This window comes from Dipodomys merriami, unplaced genomic scaffold, assembly GCF_024711535.1.
Source record: "Dipodomys merriami isolate MVZ:Mamm:240054 unplaced genomic scaffold, mDipMer1.0.p SCAF_56, whole genome shotgun sequence".
Classification (NCBI taxonomy): Eukaryota; Metazoa; Chordata; class Mammalia; order Rodentia; family Heteromyidae; genus Dipodomys; species Dipodomys merriami.
Genome location: NW_027206135.1, coordinates 7,955,914 through 7,969,032, shown reverse-complemented (window position 1 = coordinate 7,969,032; position 13,119 = coordinate 7,955,914). Strand labels below are relative to the sequence as shown.

Below are 13,119 nucleotides of genomic sequence, written 5' to 3'. Positions count from 1 at the left end.
ACAGTGATGCCCCCTGGGGTTGTGCAATATGGCTACTCTGGAAAGGAGAGGAGGCTTTGCTCTGCAGTGTCTTTCTTTCTATAGTTCAAACGTTTTATCAATAAATTAATGTTTTGAGTTGTCAGTGGGGTCTCTAGTCAGGAAGATCTGGAGCTTTTTGTTTGCTATACCTATTTTATGCCACTACAGTTTTTGTTTTAAGAAAACCAAACCAATAATAATAATAATAATATGCTCTGAAACTCAGGACTTTAGAAGTTATTCCAGTCGGTATTAAGATATTAGAATAAAATACTAAATAAAATGCAAAATGTGAGATGAAATATGCAAAAAGGAAAAAAAGCACTTGTAGGAAGTTCAGAGGAGTGAGTGCAAGCTTATAGGTCAAGTCAATCTAGATTCAGATCCACTCTATGCAAATTACATAATTGTATCATAACTTTGCTCCCTTGCCTATAGCAGTCAGTGAACTAAGAGTCTCAGTTCTACTAGCGTTACTCCTGCTATTTATAAGAGGTACTATGTATGAAAAGTACCCAGCACAAGTACCCAGTCACAAGATGAGTTCTCAACAAATACAACCCATTATCATGTGCTATTGTACACAAGTTACTGGTTTAAAACTGGTTGGAATTAAGATGCTGGCTAAAATGGCAATAATATTGTGGTTGGTATAAGGATTGGTAATTAGAATCTGTAATAGATTAAGGTTAGGATTGAAATTAGAATCCAATTATGGTTAGAATTAAAATACGTACTTGGGTTATTATTAAGGATGGTGTTAATTAAAGCTGGCTAATAGAAGTAGGCAGCAGTATGAAGAATACTGGTTTAGTTGGGTGGAAAATTGAAGAAGCAATGTGGGAACCTCCTGATAATCAAAAGTCCTATGGAATAGAAGGGGACCAGTGTAAGGCAAGATCTAAAGGGGGCTGAGTCTCTTGAGGTTTTTCCCACAGGTGCACTCAACCCTCTCCAGATGAATATGGAAAATTCACCCCACAGAGGCTGAGTTCCTTCCCTCCCCTCTCAGCAGAAGCTGCGTGGGGAAAGGAATGCCCAGGGCCCACACAGCTGTGTCTAGCCCAGCACCGGTGCCAGCACCACATTCCACACCCCCAGCTATCCAGGCTGTTGCTGAGTGGACAGGGGCATCCAGGAGGCCAAATCCGCCTTTTCTCCACTCCCCTTCTCTGCCTCCCCTCCCCCATTGCTACGAAAGCTGCCAGTTCTTCTGTAATCCCACTAACAACCTACTCCAGACTTTGTACGAATCTTTGGGAAATGCATATTTTGCACCCAGGCATTTTGGAGGGGAAAGTAACCATCAAAATAAACAGGGATCCTTTCATTTAATCTATCTTTTCATGGAGAGAATTCTTGTAGAAGGCATATAAGCGAAGCGTAATTCCAAATGGGACAGCCATATTTTGTAGAAGAAATATTCCTAGTCTGAGATCCACAAGGAGTGAGGAATTCCTCAAACTGGACTTTGCTCAAAAATACTTGAAACTATTCTCCTTCATACCCTTCTTGCCTCCAAAGGGCACTATCTGCCCCACCCATCCAGTACTGGTAACAGAGCAAGTCACCTCAAATCTGAACTTTGCTTTCATCTGTTCAATGGGGTCTGTTAGTAGTTAGATAATCCTGAAAGTCCTTTCAAATCTAGTACTCTTTTATTCTATAATTCTAAAAGCCAACGACTGTTTCCTATTCCCAGGACCTAACTTGCTGCCAAACTGATGCTGATGATGCAGAAGAGGGGAGAGGAGCCAGTAGGAAAAGAGCATTCATTCCACAGTCTCATTTGCTAGCCTTAATAGTTTCCAAAACAGTTTCCCTCCTTCCTTTCTGCCCTTGATAACTTTCCAAACGGTGACATGACTGGGTAGGGCCCAGACCAAACAATCCTTACTGAATTAAAGGGGGGCAGGCAGAAGAGGATCACGGGGGAACAGCAGATGGAAGGGATGATTAGAGGACTTCGAGGACTTAATCCCACATCCTGTCCCACAGCTCACCCATCCCCACTCGCACACCTCCCATAACCTATCCTCTCTTAATCCTACTCAGATGATTTCTAAGGGCTCAGCTATTAGCTCCAAACATAATGCTCTTTATCCATCAAGACTCATTTACTAGAAGAGCCTGATCCTTCCTACTGAAGGGGATCTTAAAAAAACAAAAACAAAAAACCCTACTGCTTCCATGCCTTCTGTCAGCATGACTAGCCTCATGCCAAACTCATACCATCTGTGTCAGAAATATTCCCCTCACCTCTCTCCTGACCCTACTCTCCAGCCCAGTGTCTTCTTTCCTTTATATCGAGGTCTCTGTGTCCCTTACATTATGATCCTAATACCTGCCTCCACCATCCCTTCTCAGAGATTGCAAGATGGCAGGGAATCCCAGAAAGCTAACTGAGATAAGTCAAATCAGGCAACTCAAACAGCTGAAGAGGGCCAAGAAATAATAACTACTCAAGCCTTCAAGAAATGTAAAAGGGGTAGTCAGAGTTCTTCCCAGAAACTCTAAACAAAAACAGTGAGACACTATCCTGACTATTCTAAAGGATCTCATGGAAGAATGTTTTCTTTCTACTTCTCCATCATTATCATTCATGCTAGGAATCACCATTATAAAATCACCATTATAAAATATTTTCCACATCCTTATCTTTGAGGTCCTTGGTAATGTAGACATGGTCACTACCACTGAAAGAAAGGAAACCTTGTCTTCAAGAAGACAAGAGTATCTGAACATTAAGCATTAGCACTGGGTAGGTGGCACAATCACCAACACAGGAAGGAACTGGCCCAGGTTTTATGAGGCTGTCATCCAAATTTCCCATCTAGGGCAAAACATGAATCTCAAAGGATTGGATGAGCATGTAAAACCTCACTGTTCCATGCCCTACCTGACACGGGTCTTCTGCCCCTAACTCTCATACCTGGGGTAGCTCAGTTGCACCCATATAATTAAAGGGTTCAATTAAATATTTTCTAAAAACTTTCCATATATTGAAATGTCTTTTATTCTAGGATTCTAAAACTTAGAAACTTATTCCCTAACGTTAAGTTTCAAGAAAATGAACTCAGATCCTTTTCTAAGACTACCAAACAGAACACTTCCTGCTGACATTCAATCACAAAGAACAGCAAACACTAGGGACTTGGGACTCTTGAGCCAAGAGCAAGTGCAAACACCCCTGGCCCCTCTCATCCATCTTCTATCTAGCCTCAGGGATATGAGCTGCATTAGTCACAGGCACATTAAGAGGGTCTGTGGATCTGACATTTCCCCAGGAATCTTAACTAAAACTCGAGAAAGAAAGACAAGATCATCTGGAAGTCTAAGCAAAATAAATAAACACATATATATGTATGTATGTATGCACACACACATACATATGTGGGGGGAAGGAAAGGAATGTAAAGAAGAGTTAGTGAAAAAGAAACTAAGTTGCTTTATAGGACGTTTTGGGGGCTAGAGTCTAAGATAATTCTTTGACAGAGGATTTAATGAGAGGGAGAGATTGCTTCTGGGTGGGCAGGGTGGCGAGGATGTCTGCTGGAAGATGCTTTTCAAGGGAGAACATCTGGGGCCGCAAATTGTTGCTGGCCAGATCCCTGGAGTCAGAGGAACTGGGTCCATTCCTGTTTTAGGAAAATAGTAAGGGTAACTAGTTACCCACTAGGGAGATACCCCCCGGGCCCATTATTGTTGGTAGGAATGGGACACGAGTTTGGGGGGGATCCCCAGTTGCCTAAGGAGAAGGCGGGGCTGGGAGATCTCCGGCTAGCAGACACACCCTTGCCCGGGCCTGCAGTGGCCACTCGCGCCAGCTGGCCCACCGCCCTGCCCAAATGCCTCCCTTCACCCCAAGCCGAAGAGGGGTGCGCACGGGGTCCCACGGCTGAGCCAGCTCCCTCCCCGGGCTCCACACCCGAGCCGCGCTGGCGGAGCTCCCGGGGGAGAAGATGGAAGGCACCATGAATGTGCGGAGAGGGTGTGGGAGGCAGGGGGGGAGTGGGGAATGCGGCAGCTGGTCCCCCCCGCGACCAGCCCAGCCCCCCGCCACCCCCCCTCCGCCTCCAACCGAATGGTTTGCTCCGAGCGCCCTATTTAATCCCCGCGACTGCAGCAGCTCCGGCTCCCTCCCGGTCCCCGCCTCGGCCCCGGGCTTGGAAGCGGCTCGGGGGCGCCCTTTTGGACAGCGACATCGTCTCCCCCCGCCCCCCTCCCGTCTCCCCAGCCCCAGCCCCTGGAGACCCAGGGTCGCCAGCGCCCAGCCAGGGAGCCGGCCGGGAAGCGTAATGGGGGCTCCCTCCGCCCTGCCCCTGCTCCTGCTCCTCGCCAGCCGCTGGGCGCCCGGCGGGGCCAACCTCTCCCAGGACGGTGAGTGCGGGAGGGGGCGGCGTCCGGGGCGGCGGGGAGGGATCGGACCCGGGCGCGGGTGGGCGCCGGGGAGCCGGTTGGCTTTGTTTGGAACCGGGGGATTCAAGTCTCCAGCCGCTGGAATACCCTTGTGTCTGTCTCTGAGGACCGTGGGGTGTGCCGGGGTGTGCACCCTCCGGTGTGCACCGTCGGTTGTGCGCGTGCTCTCGCGCGCGCTTGTGTGTGTGTGTGTGTGTGTGTGTGTGTGTGTGTGCGTGCGCGCGCGCGCGCGTGCACCAGAAGTCTGGTTCTCTCAGGGTTGATGTCTATTATGAACAGCCGCCGGGGTCTGGATGTGTTGATGTCCGTGAGTGCGTGCGTGCGTGCGCGTGTGCATGTGTGTGTTTGTGTGTGTGTGTCTGTCTGGGTGTGCGCGTCTGTGTTGGTGTCTGTATCAGTATCTGTGTGTATGTCTGTGTCGGTGTGTGTTGGGGGCGGAGTGAGATGTGTCGCTGTTTCAATCAGGGCGTGTGTCAGGTGTTTGTGTCTGTCTGTCTGTAGAGGTTGGATAGCCAGCAGTCCCCCCAAACTGCTGTATGCAAACATTTCTGCTCCCCCGCTCGCCCGTCCTCCACCCGCGCGCGGCGGAGCCCCGAGTGGGCAGCGAAGGGAGCTTGGGTGAGGCTGTCGAGGGGGGCGTGGGCAAAGAAGGGGCTTCTCTTGGAAGCAAAACAACAACACAGGGCGGAGGGACCCCCAGTTTAGATGAACCCCCTATAGGTGGCAAAATCTAAGAGAAACCCAGTGGGAGAGGGAAGGGGTGCAGATTGGGCCAAAAGGAAGCTTAAGGTATTTGGGGAGGGGGACACATGGGCAACCTGAAGCTTTCCTGAGGCTGAACATTCATTTCTTCACATTTGGGGTGGGGTAGCAGACCTAACCTCCTTTGCTTCCAGTCTGCAACTCAGCCCTTCTTGGGTTTGTATTGGTCGAGAGGAAGGGAGTGGGGGGAGGGCGGGAGGCGGGGCCGGGCTGAGGGGGCTTGGGGAAGCGCCCCCCCACCCCCCTCCCCAGGCCAGGCTATGTAGGTCAGCGCTGTGGCGGCACCTTCGCCTTTGAGAAGGCTGCTGGCGGGTAATGGGGCGGCATATGGGGCAGACTGTCGGGGAGACCAGGAATGGAGCCCTAGCTCGAAGCTTCGGGTCCCCAGAGGGCTGTCTGCGAAGGGACTGAAGGAATGCATCCACCCCCCCCCCTTGTCCTCCCCTCTCCCTCCTCCTCCTTTGGAGGTGGGCTGTGGTGGGGGAGGGGACGCGGGAACAGGACCTCAGCGAGCAAAAAGGGAAGTGGGGAGAGCTGGAAGGAGGGTGGTTGCTATGCCCGGCCAGATGCCAACGAAAAACAGAAAGAACCGCAGGGGAGGAGAAAGGGGAGGCGGCTCCTGGGCGATGGACCCAGTGGCCAGCAGGGATGGGCACCGGGCGGGGCGGGGCGGGGTGGGGAGGGGAGGGGCTGGAGCCGAGGAGGATGATGTAGAGCATTTCGTCGGAGGAAAGCAGGCAAGAAGCCAGGGTGCTGGGAGAATTAGAGCTCCACCTTGCCTGACCTCCTCCCCAGGCCCTCTCTCCACTTTAATAAAGGAACTTCCCCTTGGGGTCCCTCTGGGAACCCTGGGGATCCCCCTTGTTACAGTTGGCTGGAGGTCTCCTTCCACTATCGACTCATCACACTCCCAAAGGGGAGTTTCTACCCATCACCACACAGATATCGGCCACTCCTCTCCCCTGCATGGAATCCCCTTCCCCAGAGGAGTGTGCTGGTGACCCTACTCGCAGAGGTGAGCCAGTCCCAGGGGAAGAGCAAGCTAAGCGCAAAGCACAGACAGGCTGCTGGGTGTTTGTGCCTCAGTAACAACTCTCCTAGGAGGCCTTGACTTCTAGCCTTGGCCTCTGGTCTTCCTATCCTGTCAGCTGAGTTAAAGAGGCAGGTGTCATCCAAACTACAACTGTTTGGCAATAGAAACTAAAGGCATCAGGTTGAGACCAGAAAAGAGACAAAAGGTGTCACCCCAGAGAGTGTCAAGCTCTCCTACGCTAGGATGTCAACATGAGAGGCTAGCGTAAATAAATCTGTGAACTAATCAGGTCTTCCTTTCCTAACTTTCTTAGGGTTCAACTCTAATCAGGCTTAAAGGAGAGAAAAAGAGAACAGTTCTGTTCTCTAACTTCTGAGTGGGGAATTTAAGATAAATGGGTAAGGAAGGAGAGGGCAGTTAGAGTTCCTTTTCCAAAGAATCATTTTCTTGCAGAGCATCTTGCCCACAGATAGTGGATACTGGTCTAGTGTGCAGTGGCTCTGAATGGACTGACATATAAGATGTAACACCACAAGAACTTTTATGTCAAATGAGTTTTGTTCTTGATTTCTGGATCTGAGAAGGCCAGCTTTGATGGTGGGAGGAAGGGACATAGACTCAGTGAGTAGGAATGTCATTCTGAGGGTGATTCTTACCAGGGTCATGCAGAAGTGTGTCTTTACCCCTGAGTTGGACTGGGGCCTGTGGGCAGGGAGGTAGGTAGTACTTCTCTCATAGGTAATGTTTGTGGTGCGAAGGTTGAAAGACCAACAACCCTAATACACTGATGCTTGAATAGTCCTGAGTATTATAGTAAGGCACCCCTTTCCACTTAGAAAAAGAAAAATAAACTCCATGTACTGCTTCTGTTCACGGCTCCCTTGAGGACAGCATACATTTTTTAAGTTTCACAAGGCTGAACAGGGATTGAGAAGCTGGAAAAGGGCAAGCAATTGCTATCTGAATCTGGCTACAAGTACCATGGCTACAAGCTCTGGAATTTGCCACCTGTCCACCCTTTTATTTCTCTACTGGTACTGGCAGAAGTTGGCAACTCTATCTTCAAAGGATAAAAGGCCTAAGAACCTAATGCACCCTGTGGCCATCTCTCTGGTGAGCAGCTTGACTTTTGACATTGTGACCAGCCTCTTTTGGGTTCTTCTTTCAAGTTATTTCTAGAACTCTGCAATTTGTCCCACTGTAGAAACAGATGGATGGACAGTCTTGGTTTGCTTCAGACCAGATTACAGCCATCTAACCTTGCACTTTACTATCCCATACATGTCTATCTGCTCTTTCCCAATGACCTTCTGTCCACTGCTATCCATTCTGCAGCCTCTTGGCTAGGTGCCCAGGGTAGAGATCATACCTAATGTGCCAGAGAAATCGAGCAGTCATTCTCTACAGTGCTGTCCATGGATATGTTTGGCAGATCTACTACCTCCCTTTTCTGTTCCTTGTTACAGCTTTAACTGTTCTATTCACCCTGTTCCTGTTCTCTTCCTAGTTTGCAGCTATAACTCTTGGGAAGGATATGCTCTCCCTTAAGATAGTGTGCGTTCTGGCACAGAGAAGTTGACGGAAAATTTCTTTTTAAGAAAGAGCCGTGGGAATAGTAGAGTTTAGTTATTTCCATGAAGAACCAGTCTGTCTGATGTGGGGCCCAATCTAAGGCATGTCAAATGCTTCCTCAGCAGTTAGGCCAAACGTTCCTTATTAAACACCACCCCTCCCCCAAGTCTGGGCAGCATTGTTGGTTTTTACTAAAACCTTTGAACTCCTTTATCACATAAGTAAAACAGATCCCAGGAGAATTGCTCTTATTCTTCCTATAATCCTCTCCTATAATCCTGGGGTTCTGCTGTACAGTCCAAAATCCTGTCCTCATCCAACAGAGGAAGAAAGAAAACCCAATCCTCATTTCAAGAGTGTCTTGCTAGGGATGTTCAGGATTCACTTGGAGTGGGTGACTCACTGTTCTGCAGCCATCAAATTCCACAGATGGCATCTTTTTGATGTTCTGGTCACTTTGAAATGGCAGAGTGGGTAGTTGTGCCATTGTTCTGTAAATCCTTAGATTTGATTTTAATACTCTGTGTGGTTACTATACTGTCTCTTGTAGTCCAAACAATATGTAAAATGGGATAAAAATTTGTTTTTCCTTAGGTCACAAGTTAGGGGGAAAATACCTTCACAGTTGTCACCAGAGAAAAATGCATTGTCACATTCTTCACTCTTTTCTATTCTTGTGATACTGTTTACTTTTTCAACAATACCTTTTTTTGTCCTCTAATTCTCAGTAATTAAACTTCATCTAAGGATGGTTAATCTAGGCTCCAGATTCTTCCTGAATGCAAGTTGTGGTCTGAGACTGCCCCTACTGGCGACTGAATTTAAAAATCCAGGGTACTAGAAAGTTTGTGCTGAAGATCAAACCCAGGGCTTCATGCCTGATAGGCAACCACTGAGCTACTCCCTAGCCCTCTATCCTCTTCCTTCACTTTTCTTGTTAGAATTTGATGTTTCCTGTTTAGCCACTGGCTAAAGGCCAATATACTAGAACATTTTGTTTCCTGAACAGGGTCATGTCCTAGAGGTTCACCAATAGGCTCTGAGAATAGCAACCCCCATGGGAATGCTTATAAAACAGAGTGAGAAGGAAAGAAAGAGAGAGAGAGAAGGAAGAAGGGATAGAAGAAAAGAAGTAGAGGGAATGAAGGGAAAAAAGAAAGAAGGAGAAAAAGGGGTGAGGAGGGAGGGAAGGAGAGAGAAGAAGATTACAAAAATACCCTGGAGGAGCAAGCCACTAGGAAAAGATTCAAGTCTCTAAGAAGAAAGCCAATGTAAGGATACTTTGTCATTATAAAAGAGAAAAGAACAGGACTTGGACCTATGTCTGCTTCTAGGATCAGTAGTAATGCTGAGTGCTCTCAATGCTCAGAAGTTTTGTAACTATGCAAGTACAAACCCAATCATTCTCTTACATGTTGCAAGGGAATTTACCTCATCTGTTACTGAGACCCCAAGCTCTCAAGGGTTGTAAACGCATGAAGCTGTTGAGCTTTGCACAATAGAGGCTGTGAACACTTACATATTCATTGAAGCAGCAAGTATTGAAGAAAGAATCATTTGGGGAAAGAATCACTTCCCTAGGTATGACAGTGACCACATTTCCCAACTAATGTGAAGGACTTGAAGTCCTGAGGACAATCCCCTTCTGAGATATGATCTCCTACCTTTTCCCCATGTATGAACAAATATGGGCTATTTATAGCAATTTTTGGTGTATCAGAGAACTTGGATACATCTGATAGCATATCTAGTTATAAAAACACATTTTGGCTTCTAGTGATCTAGTGTGTCTGAGAGGGGGCATAGGCTCTTTGTGCTCTTTCCTCCAACAGAAGATAAGGTTAATTTTATTGATAATAAGTTGTAGCAAATAAAAACCCTCTCCATATAGTGATGGAGATATTTTAGGTACCTAGGTATGATATCTGTTATAGAGCTACAAACTAACTCTGCTGATGGTCCTCAGATTTTAACACAGTCTCTTGGGCATGTGTATGCCCAGTTCAGACAGAGCCCCTCAGGAGTTCTTCAGTGATGACTGTAGCATGATTACAAGTTGTGCATTGTTTTAAAGTTGGTGTTTACGAGAGTTGGCTGCTTGAACCTATGATTCTACTTCCCCTGCTCTTTGTAGAACTACCTGTGCTTTGAGCTCTCCATGGTGCTAGCCCCTGACAGGGACACTCCAGGCTCTTCTTGTTGCTCTCCATGGTCCTGCTCTACCTCCAAGCTTCAGAATCTACTTTACTCTCTAACAGTGCAGCCCTCAGCACAGGGCTGAAAATTCCCTCTCTGATGCACAACACACACACACACACACACACACACACACACACACACACACACACACACACACACACACACACACACACACACACACACGGTCTCTGATCTACTACAAAGAACAAACCTTGAGATGTAAATCTGATGAGCCCTTGTGGCTTTATAGTTCATTGAAGGAAGGTGACAGAAGAACAATTCTTAGGGGAAAAAAAAGAAAGAAGTGCATTTAGAGATGCTCAGGAAATTGGGATCTACAGTGACCTTGAATGGTCTCATGTTTTACTATGTCTGGCTTCATAAATAGAAAGATGAACTACATGCAGTCTTGTACTAGGTTGAGATAATGTTGCTCATACATGATATACCACAGATATAAAGTGTAAGATGATTCCTACTCAGTTCATAAGCATGCAACCTCAACAACACTCTGAACTTGACAGCCCATTTAACTTCTGTCATGGTGCTTCTTTTCCTTTTTCCTTCAACCTTAGCAAATGCAAAGACAATATGTAATCATGGGTGACCTGAATAGATAAGAGGAATCCAATATTTGTGAGGCATAGAAAACAAATAGTAGAACCCAACTCATTTCCTTACCTTTATAGATATCTTATGCAGAACCAATTCTCTTAAATGTAACTTGCCTACTCCAGAGACCAGTTTCTCATCATATCTCAGTAGATGCATCTTATTTTTCAATTGCTACTTTTACTCTGCTCTTCTCTCATGGTATCTGCTAATACACTGATGGCATCAAGTATGGTAAAGGTCAAAGAATGTTCAGCCCTAGTCAGTCTTAGACTAACTAGGCTGCTCCTTCATCACACCAGAACTCCACAAACTACTTTCCCTTAAGTGTAAACTACCTCATGTCAATTACTGCATGATAGTTCATTTAATAGTTATACTTATGAGTGACCTAGAGCAGAGTCTAGGTGGAAGGCAGCCTTCCCTAATGAGTTTCCAGGCTCCCTCCTTCATTTCCTCATTTGAAACAAGGAGAAGCTTCATTCCTCAAGGACAGGTAATGAGGGTGATTTATCTCTATGAGCGAACCTTCTGCAAGACCGAATTGGGGTTACAGGAACAGCTGGAGTATCTCCCATCTCCTCCTTTCCCTAAGCCCCCTGTTCTGGTGAAGAGCAGACATATTTCAGGAAGGGTACAAATGTAGAGATTCCAACTGTTTCAGTGCCCCTGTGTGTGAATTCTTATCTGTGGAATTTTTCAAACCTGTCTTCTCTCTCCATTTTTTTTTCTCCAGGAAAATAAAAATAAGAAAAGTTGCATGTTTTTTTTAAATAACAAAATTTTGTATTCTCCAATGATTTATTTTCCTTCATCTAGCCAGACTTACATTAATTGTATATTGATTGCTAATTACAAGCCCATTTTTAGCTCATTTACTTCTAGCTTAGGGTCAAGAAGGTTAGGTACATCACCTTGCCTGAGGGAAAAGGAAAAATGAAAACAATGTCTTGGCCATTTATCTCCAAGATAGCCATTACTTGTGTCTGCCCTTTCTTCATAAAGTACTGAATTTGGCAAAGTAGGCTGGGGGACTAGTATGTCCAATAGGGACTTTCTTAGCATATGCAGGTCCCTTTTATATATGTTTATTGTTTATCTTCTATCCCCTGGCTCTCTGCTTCCAGTTCTGATTCAAGAACCCATCCAAATTCTCAGACAGGATAAAAAGCTCCTGAAAGTGAACTAGGTTATTAAGTCCCTGATTTAAATGCCTGATATTTCTTAGTAAGACTGTAATAAGTACATCAATGACAGGTAACAGGATTTATCGTGTTCAGTTTTTAAAGCGCCTGGGACTGAGTTCTTCCATGATGATAAAATAAGGGGCCAGTTTTACCATCTGTTCTGAACCATTTGTCATACAGCAAATGCAGGAATTACAGTGGGGCAAGAGCATTCACAAGTTCTAACTAGTTCTTGTACTTTATAAGGATGAAATCTCTTCAAACACATTTTATGTTTCCCCTTCCATATCTATCCCATAATCTCACCCAAATATAAAATAATACAGCACCACTAAGCCCCCAAGCTTCCCATATTTTCCTTTATCCTCAACTGCTGCAGGATGCCAACTCTTTTCTGGTTTCCAAGCCTTGGAGTCCAATGTCAGTGACAGATGGACTGAGCCTCAGCCCTGGGGAGGAGAGAATTCTGGCCCTCTCCTGGGGAGTTTGAGCAGAAGAAAGAGTCTAAATTCTGCTTTGGGGAGAATCTCTTAGTTTATACCATATGGTTTTCTGGAATAAGAGGGTTCTCATTAATATGGGCATGTGAAAAGGACTCTGTATCTGGGTCATAATAAAGCTGTGTATTTATGTTGGAAAAAATAAATGCAAGGCTATGAATAATGAAGATCATAGTGGTATGTGTGTATTTGTGTGTGTGTGTGTGTGTGTGTGTGTGTGTGTGTGTGTGTGTGTGTGTGTGTGTGTGTGTGTGTGTTGAAGGGCACATGCTGAAGGAGAGAAGAATGATAACCAGGTTGGAATATGCATGCATCTTAGGGAACAAAAAAAAGTGTGTACCCACATCAAAGATGAGACATTCAATGAAGGCTTAAGAAGAGAAGAAGAGATATTTCTGTCAAAACAGTACTATTTGCCATTTGGGGGATTGTGAGATCTGTAGACTTGAAAAAGGGTGTCTGTTTCATGGGATAGTTAAATTCCCAAGAAGTCACAAAGTAAGACTAATGTGAATAACGTTTCCACCACTCTTTTAAAACACAGATTATTTTTCTAAAGCAAGACGAATGAAGGGGAGAGACTAAAATCTCAGTGAGGCTTGAGGGAATCAGGGAAACTATGATCGTGTGGGTGTGTGGAGCAGAACACATTCTTCTTCAAGTAACGCTCTTATGCATTGCTCTGAACCTGTCATCCACACCTTGACTCTGATCATCCAGTGAAGGGAAACAGTAAAAACAAGTCAGGAAAATCAGAATTAGCTTGCCTTCTAACAAATCAAACTTGTTTGCAGCACTGTAACCCCACCACACC

General features: G+C 45.9%; 1 protein-coding gene across 2 annotated transcripts in view; it reads left to right on the top strand.

Annotated features, from left to right (window-relative positions):
• The first annotated feature begins 4,158 nt into the window (after positions 1–4,158).
• Positions 4,159–13,119, top strand: part of Cadm3 (cell adhesion molecule 3) — a 31,238-nt gene continuing 22,277 nt past the window's right edge. The window contains exon 1 of one of the 2 annotated variants that reach the window (XM_070000316.1): positions 4,159–4,401. In XM_070000316.1, coding sequence (XP_069856417.1) covers positions 4,320–4,401 — 82 coding nt within the window. In that variant the 5' untranslated portion in view covers positions 4,159–4,319. The remainder of the gene's footprint in view (positions 4,402–13,119) is intronic. The other variant, XM_070000315.1, reaches the window with a different exon arrangement.